A 7,738-nucleotide genomic window follows, 5' to 3' on the forward strand; every position below is an offset into this window, starting at 1 on the left:
GATGCGCTATCGCCATCTTGAGTCGAATCTTAAACTAATTAATTCTTGCGGTAAAAATTTTCTAAGTTTTCAAGTTTAATAAATGATTTTTTTTTATATTTCATTTTAAGTGTTTTAGGCCGCGCACTACTATTTATTTATTTATTTTTAAAATTTTGCTGATTATTTTGTGTGATGTCGCTACGTTAGTTTAATACGCCGGTTCTCCTCTCGTCAGCACTATTTACTTTACTACGCTTTCAGTGCATTTTATTGCGGAGTGCCACGTAACGTTATAACAATAAATATTTAACTCAAAGCCAAGTACGTTTCGTTTATAACAATTGTCTACTTTGATAATATAAAGCAAATTACGTGTTTATGTATGCTTTTATTTTTTCATTGTCTCAATAGTCTGTTACCAATATACTATTATAAGCCTTGGTACTTCTAACTTTTTCAGAATGGTTTCGGATGTTCAGTTGGCTATCTTCGCCAATGTGCTAGGCGTAACGCTATTCCTATTAGTGGTTCTATACCATTATGTGTCAGTCAATAATCCCAGAAAATTGGATTAAAATTGTGGTAATATACTTGTAATCAGTATTTAATGTAATCCGCGTCTAAATAGTTCATTTATTTTAGGTAGCAGGGTGAAGACAACATGCACCATCATAAATATCACAACTCCACATCTTCAGCAAAATGTTAAAAATATATTTTGTACAGCCTTTTCTTCAAAATTTAATTATTAAATATGTTCATTAAAACGTTATTTCTATATACAAAGTAATTTATAGGATAAGGTTTAAATAACATGCTAAATACCCTCTTCTGAAGAGCATAAAATTTGCCCAAAAATTATTATATTGTTATAGTTACAAACCTCCGATTCTCAAATAAACTAAATTTGGTTTATATATGTCACATCTGCAGTGGGTATAAAAGGCTTTCATAAACTTTAATGAATTGATCTTCAAATTCATTTACATCCTGTAATAATAGCACTACTATATTGGACCAAATTTATTTTTATCTGCTTTTATAACCGCATAATACAGCTGTATTTTTAGGGGCTAAACGAAACTTGAAATCAGTCAAATTCATAACAATATAATTATTTATTGAACATCTGCTCAAAAAGACTCTTAAAATGAGGACAGGCATTTGTTTGAGCATCGATACATGCAAGTTGAGTTATAGACTCGAAGATGGTAACCAAATACAAATTTATTCTTTTTTATTACGATTTTGAGGGGAATCTATGTCACAAAAAAAATTACACCCAATATTCACTCATTAATGGCATTATATTTAATACTTTTCTACAAAACAAAATTAACTCACCCTTTCCAGGATATTGTATGTATGTAAAAGAAGATCATTCTCCGCTGCTGCTTTCAGAACTTGACAGGCCATAATATTTCCAATTACGAGTAGTGTTGGAATTATTCTTTTGTCTTGTTTGCATTTGAACATTGCAGTTAGCTCCGTAATCCTTAGAATGATGCGAGATGGCATGATTTTTCAACAGTATTCCATATGCATATTGAAATCAAATCAACATGATTGTCAAGATTTGAGCTTTTTGAATGATTTTGAGAAGTAACATTGATACATCAAATGATCAAACGTCATGGCAATCCGAATTTCCTTCATAATGCCCTAACTAAAAGAGAAAAAATTGCCATTCTAATTACAATCTTCATAAAAAAATACATACATTTTAAACAATCGAATGGCTAGATAATAATCTACAATAAAAGTATCTGCATACCATTCGAAACAATAGCGCTTTGTCTAATATGATTGTAGCGCGCATTAAAATCGTCTGCTAAAACAAAAATCAGGGGCGCAAACCTGCGCATACGCAGTTTTTCGCTTTCAATATTTAAAGGCACCAAATATAAACTGTAAAAAGCGCGGTTAGTGTTAGGAAATAAAAAAAAACAATTAATTTGAAATGCAATGTTAATATTGTATATATTTATATACAGTAATCTACATTGTAAAGACTAGAAATCAACATATTGTAAAATTCAACAACCACTTATGTCAGTTTAAAGATGGAAAATTGATTACTACTTTGAGGGGGGAATTAAGAATAACTTATGTAAGGAGAAACATATTACAAAAAAAAAACAGATTTTAAACTATTAAGAAAACAAATTGAACATTTTAATATATTTTAGACGTTTTTGGAAGTTGCGAGAAAAACACGGTCTTAAATAAAAAAAAAAAGTGTTTCGCTGGGAGTGCGAGTAGGTCTATATCTTGATAAATAATACAATGATATTTCAAAAATCTTACAAAATATCCAAACTTTTTGTGGGTCATAATGTTGATTTAAGGTCTTCCACATATTTTTAAACTTAATTTTAAAATAATACAATTAAATTTTCAAAGTAAGTTGGTCTAATAAATTTTTAAATAAATGTCAAAGTAAATAATGAACTAGGAAACTTAATGCCATGGCTATTATTATACCAAAAGAAAAATCTCACCCAATAAATTTTCAATTAAATTACCCTTTAAAATTTGGTGCCACTTATATTTAGATTAAAAAAATTAACCGCTTTTTTTAAACTTTCCTTCAATAATTTAAGCTCTACAAACTTAATCGTGTCTATACATTATGTAAAAATAATAAAGTTAACAAGGTTTTTTTTAGTTATTTAAATGTCCCTATCAAGGGATGATATATATTTTGCGTATATCCTACGTTGTCCTTTTCTTTTAAATGAATAACACAGTCATCAAAATACTATACACGAAATAACATTCCAATATATAGGGAATTTGACTCTTTGGTCTACTTTTGCATCGTCTTTTATGGGGAATTACTGTTGAACATTGTGGGCCATTTCGTAACAACACCAGAGAAACATTTGTTTAAATATCTTAACAACTAAGTTGTATCGCTGTGCGCCGCGTTCAAGAATCTTCAAAATAATTGCTTCTTAAAAACAATGTAAAAAACTAGCAAGGCAGTTGTTTCATATTCATACAATATGATGGGCCGAATGTTATTTTAAGTCGTTCCCAACGTTCCCTTCCATTAGTTATCAAACTTAAAAGTTAAAACATTTTGTGAAAAGAACATGAATATTTCATTATTAGGCACCCTAAATGAATGCACCTTTGGTAAAATGTTACATTTCATGAGTAAATTCACTTGTATAATGATTATAATTATTTCGATGACTCAATTAAAGAGTAACACTTGCGCAGTGATAAATATGATTAAAAATAAGCTCAACCAGGTTGAGAGAGTAAACATCTGACTTGGTTTTACGTAAATTAAACGCACAAACACATGATTAAAGACTGCTGCGCAAGTACATGTTTAAGAAAAATTAAATAAAATTAACTAGTATTTGGTTAATATATATAAAGCTGTACTGGCTTTCTCGCGAGTAAATTAATTTTTGTGAACCTTGTTAGGTTTAAAAAAGTAATGGTCCCCAAGTATAACCGGGAATATCTAAATTTTACACCTAATTTAGGAATTTTTGATCTTTTGGCATTTAATAAACTTAAAAATAGTGCAAATATAATAAAACTAGTCAGCCACAATAATTCCGAGGCAAATTTTGGAATTTTTGTAGTTTTATAATTGCAAGGTGACGGACTAGTTTTGAAAATTTATAAGTTTACCATCACCACAGATCAAAATAATTAAAACTAAACGCAACTCTTTTTGATATTATTTTTGTGCTACACCAACGAGTGTATTTGTCAAACAACTCGCCTTTTGCATAATTCAGGCGTGATAAAATGCTTTGGTAGTGTGCTTAAAGAAACATTTGACTTTCTTAAAACGCTTGAAATGCAAAATTCAAAAACCTAAGTAGCAATTTTCAGGCAGAGTTAATACCACTAATTTAAAATTAATTTCCTTTTGAGCGCTTAACATAGGAAAAAACTTTGATAAAATTGGAAGCTTTCGAGGCAATATTTAAACATGATCACAATAAATATATATTTTTTTTAAACATTTTTCCTTTTGAGCAAAAATACGAGCACGGAATACGTCGAAACGAAAGAAATGGTGAGGATAATACACATTTACACTTTTGTTTCGCGAGAGGAGGGAAGGTACTATACAGTTCAGTTTCTTTATCTTTTGTCTTCAAAGAGTCACATTTTCACAAAATATCACGCAGAAACTTTTGCTTTTTCAAAAGTAGTATCATTCCAATTGTTCCAACAAAACACGCCTTTTTTTAATATATATTTTTTTCACTTTTCACAGTTTTTTTAAGTTTTCTTTTATACTTAGTAATATTTCCATACGTTTTCGACATTTACGGTCGGCGCAAATTGACGTAATAGATAGAGAGATATGGCAGTGACCAAAGTACACATTAAGCTAGCAGGGCTTTAATATGTTTCGGTGTTGTTTCGTCATTGAGGTGTCTCGTTGTGTACCTGAATGTCATTAAATTTTAATTAGGCATTAGAATTAGTTAGGCTTAAATAGGGATGCACCGATATATGGGCCTATTTTTCTAATATCGGTATTGACCAAAATCAGCTTAAGCGAAGCTGAAATTGGCCAATACCGATATTAAACATTTTCAGAAAAACATTTAAAAATAAGAAAATTCTTGATTTACTTATGATAATATTTCATTTTACGCCAGACTTCAGAAGCTAGATCAGACCTTTTTTGAGACAGGGGGTTATGAATGTAAACCAATAAACAACGATATTCGTTTTGTGATAGAAAATATGTATCACGGAAAATGGAAAGAAACATATTTGGATATGCTCTCGCAAACTTTTTTCCATGAAAAATTAGAATAAAATGGTATGACAGTGTACTGAACCATTTTTTAAAATGATATTATCATGTACACTACTGTTATGATAGATAACTTTGTTAATAGCAGATATATCGGCTGTACCCATATCGGTGCATCCCTAGGCTTAAATTTTAATTACCTTAAGGCATTGAGCAGCCCCTCAACAACGTTGGGTGGCTGATCTTTTAGTACTTTGATAGAACCTTTCACATCTATGTGAGAATTTTTTGCGAAAGCTCCAACTGGGTGCACGTGGTCGTACAATATGATAACTCCAACCATAACTCTTAAAACAAACAATATAGTTTCTTCATTTTTAAAACGAGCGCAAAATCCACTGCAAATGAAAACAAATTTAGACATCTGCGATTTAAATAAGTATATCGTAAAATAAACATTTCTTACGGATTTTCAACCATTCTTTGACAAACTTTGGCCATAGTTCCCAATGTTTCTGTCGTATTTTCAATTGGCAGGTCTTTATTCTCGGAAACAAAATGGGTAGTCGCATCACTCAATACTTTCAACATAGGAGTGGCGTGGGCGTAAAAAAGAGACATTCTGTTGGCTAACTCGTTCGGGACTTCTAGCTCTTCCTCTACAGGGTCCTTAAATTAAATGATTATTAGTAAAGATATTGAAAATTGGGACAAAATTTCGCTTACTTGATTAGCTAATCGCAGGCGACTGACTGTTCGTCTGTAATAGCTAAAATCATTCTGAATGGCTGGGTTGGTCATTTTCATGTCATCAAACTTGAGCACAAAATCTAATATTTCCGCGAATTGCTTAACTAATGCCTGTTGAGTTTCCAGATGTTGCGTCGGTGATAAAGGGCCAGAACACAACTCCCATAAAATTCTAGGCACAGCGTCTTCTGCTCACATTTAAAATGATTTGTTGAATTTGGGAATTTTTATATAAATATTTAAATTTACAAGAAAAATAATACCTAGTCTCTGGGAAAACTCGTAAAAATATTTCAATTTGGATACTAGTGGACAAACTGCTTCCCAGGCTCTAATTTGGTGCGCTTCACTTCGTGGTTTTGCGATAGCCTCCCGAATTTCATTTCCAGCACCTTTATAAGTTTGTAAATCTTGTAGCACTCTTTTTGATTGTTGCAATACATCTTCTACAGTGGCGTAAGTTTCTTTCTCTGATTCCGAAGGTTGAGCATCTAAATGATTAGTTTTTAATCTTTATTTTAACTCATCCTTCGTACTATTATTATTAATAATTAATTTATATTAATATACCTTCAAAATCTAAAAACACATCGTATTTGGGATTTTCATCTCGGCTAAGCAGCCTCAAAAGGTTTCCCATAGTACAACAATGTCCGCAGCTTCCAGCTGGGGTGGTACCTTGAATTGATAAACATTCCATATTTTTTCCCTTTCGCTCATTAACACACTACTGCCTAGAAACAAAACGCCTATTAAATTTAATATTTCATACTTGCTACGGCTAGAGCTCCTTTAGTATGAGCAGCAACAGAGCAACAGGGCTGAGTTCCCATAAGCCCTGGGAAGCCACCAAATATTCGCGACTACCTCACACCAAAACACCGGTGAAAGATCCTTTTCAAACAATTTATCAAACGCTGGTTAGTTACAGATGGTTAAGAAACAAACAAACATGCAATTTCATTTCATTAGTCACATATCAGATTAAAAACTGCCGGCTAATGCTTAGTGTCTAGCTTAATAAACCTACGTTCTTATCATTCTAGTAAGTACACTAACCTAGGCTACATCAAAAATTGGAAAAGACTTCAAAAGAGAGAGAGGAAACGGTTGGTTTGAAGTTAAAAATAGACTTATAAAACCATAAGGCGGTGAACAGGTTATAAATAAATACCTAGTAGCTTCTCTGGTGAGTTTTCGCTGTTGGAGACTTGAAAAATAAACGCCTTTCTTACTGATAAATCTTGGGATTACACGCCCAAGTCTTAGGTTTCATTAAAAATTAGTTCTTTAAAATTCGGATAAATATTCAGACCTCGAAGTTCTCGACTTTCTCTCACCCATATTCACTATCTTAAACAAATACAATTTCCGTATTTGATTTTTCGTAATAAATAAACTTTCATTCCATAAATAAATATTAATCGAAATATGAAACGAAGGGTGGATTCCGCGAATTTTTCCTTCTGTCACAGGAAATGACCAGAGAAATGGCTTGTTGGCAGCGCCATGGAAGAGCGCGCAAGTCAAGCGTAAAATAATTTGGGGGTCGCACCTAAAGAGTTATAAAAATCATACAATAAATTATTCTAAACAATAAAAATCGTTGAAATTAAAAAATTCGAAATAAACGATTAAATTGAAAACAAGAAAATTTGAAAAACTATTTAATAATAATACAATATTTAACAATATTCAAACAACAAAAAAATGAAAGATGCATCTCGGCATGGCGCTAAATATCAGGAGTTCAACCCGATCGATTGGATGAAATCAGAGGCGGTAGTCGCGCAACATGGTGCAACTCTAATTCGCTGTTTTGGGGGTTAAAATGTAGACCCTCTCAACATCTATCAATCATTCCGATATTTTATATTAAGATAATTCTTCGTATAGTAGGAAGTAGACGCAAAATTGTGGTATACATTTACTGAGTACACATTCAAGCGTAATAGGATAAGAAATGGAGGAAAAAGCGAGGGAAAAACTGATTTTCAATAACGGCCGTCACAAGCGTCAAAAGAAGATAAATTAATGAATAACAAAAGTGCTATATACCCCCCCCCCCTCTCTCTCCAAACACTAGAGAATGTCGGGATTGGGAGAAGCGTGAAAATTTATAGCTTCGGTAAATCGATAAAGGCATTTGCATCATTATCTAAACGGTTTTTTGTTCTATTTTCCAAGAAGCTGAATGGACTTTCAAATTTGTTATGAATAAATTTGATCCGTGGTTGCGGTTTAAATATATCTATTGATTGA

The 7,738-nt window shown here is 32.0% G+C and overlaps 2 protein-coding genes across 6 annotated transcripts; one reads left to right on the plus strand and one right to left on the minus strand.

Annotated features, from left to right (window-relative positions):
- Window positions 1-292: 292 nt before the first annotated feature.
- Window positions 293-754, plus strand: LOC149934910 (dolichyl-diphosphooligosaccharide--protein glycosyltransferase subunit 4). Of its 3 annotated transcripts, none has more exons than XM_090153906.1 (3): window positions 293-303; window positions 443-564; window positions 625-754. In XM_090153906.1, the coding sequence occupies exon 2, from the start codon at window positions 444-446 to the stop codon at window positions 555-557; it is 114 nt and encodes a 37-aa protein (XP_090010032.1). In that variant the 5' UTR covers window positions 293-303; window position 443; the 3' UTR covers window positions 558-564; window positions 625-754. The 3 variants fall into 3 exon arrangements, with proteins under 3 accessions (XP_090010032.1, XP_090010034.1, XP_090010033.1); XM_090153908.1 differs by having other exon boundaries at window positions 629-754; XM_090153907.1 differs by lacking the exon at window positions 293-303 and adding an exon at window positions 345-362.
- A 1,230-nt stretch (window positions 755-1,984) lies between these two features.
- LOC149934911 (CYFIP-related Rac1 interactor B) lies at window positions 1,985-7,038 on the minus strand. 3 transcript variants are annotated; one of them, XM_090181361.1, is made up of 8 exons: window positions 6,651-7,038; window positions 6,249-6,370; window positions 6,047-6,154; window positions 5,740-5,967; window positions 5,453-5,664; window positions 5,193-5,395; window positions 4,927-5,124; window positions 1,985-4,410 (listed from the first exon to the last, which is right to left on the minus strand). In XM_090181361.1, exons 2-8 carry the CDS (start codon window positions 6,307-6,309, stop codon window positions 4,347-4,349), a joined length of 1,074 nt encoding a protein of 357 aa, XP_090037487.1. In that variant the 5' UTR covers window positions 6,310-6,370; window positions 6,651-7,038; the 3' UTR covers window positions 1,985-4,346. The 3 variants fall into 3 exon arrangements, with proteins under 3 accessions (XP_090037487.1, XP_090037488.1, XP_090037489.1); XM_090181362.1 differs by lacking the exon at window positions 6,249-6,370 and having other exon boundaries at window positions 6,047-6,210; XM_090181363.1 differs by lacking the exon at window positions 6,249-6,370 and having other exon boundaries at window positions 6,047-6,225.
- Window positions 7,039-7,738: the final 700 nt, after the last annotated feature.

This window comes from Leiobunum rupestre, chromosome 7, assembly GCF_980474605.1.
Source record: "Leiobunum rupestre chromosome 7, qqLeiRupe1.1.hap1, whole genome shotgun sequence".
NCBI lineage: Eukaryota > Metazoa > Arthropoda > Arachnida > Opiliones > Sclerosomatidae > Leiobunum > Leiobunum rupestre.

Coding starts and splice junctions, on each gene's coding strand:
- LOC149934911 (XM_090181361.1), bottom strand. CDS start 6,309: ATGGGAACTCAGCCCTGTTGCTCTGTTGCTGCTCATACTAAAGGAGCT. Junction 5,968..6,046: donor TGTGTTTTTAGATTTTGAAG/GTATATTAATAT, acceptor CTAATCATTTAG/ATGCTCAACCTTCGGAATCA. Junction 4,411..4,926: donor GGGCTGCTCAATGCCTTAAG/GTAATTAAAATT, acceptor AATGACATTCAG/GTACACAACGAGACACCTCA.
- LOC149934910 (XM_090153906.1), top strand. CDS start 444: ATGGTTTCGGATGTTCAGTTGGCTATCTTCGCCAATGTGCTAGGCGTA.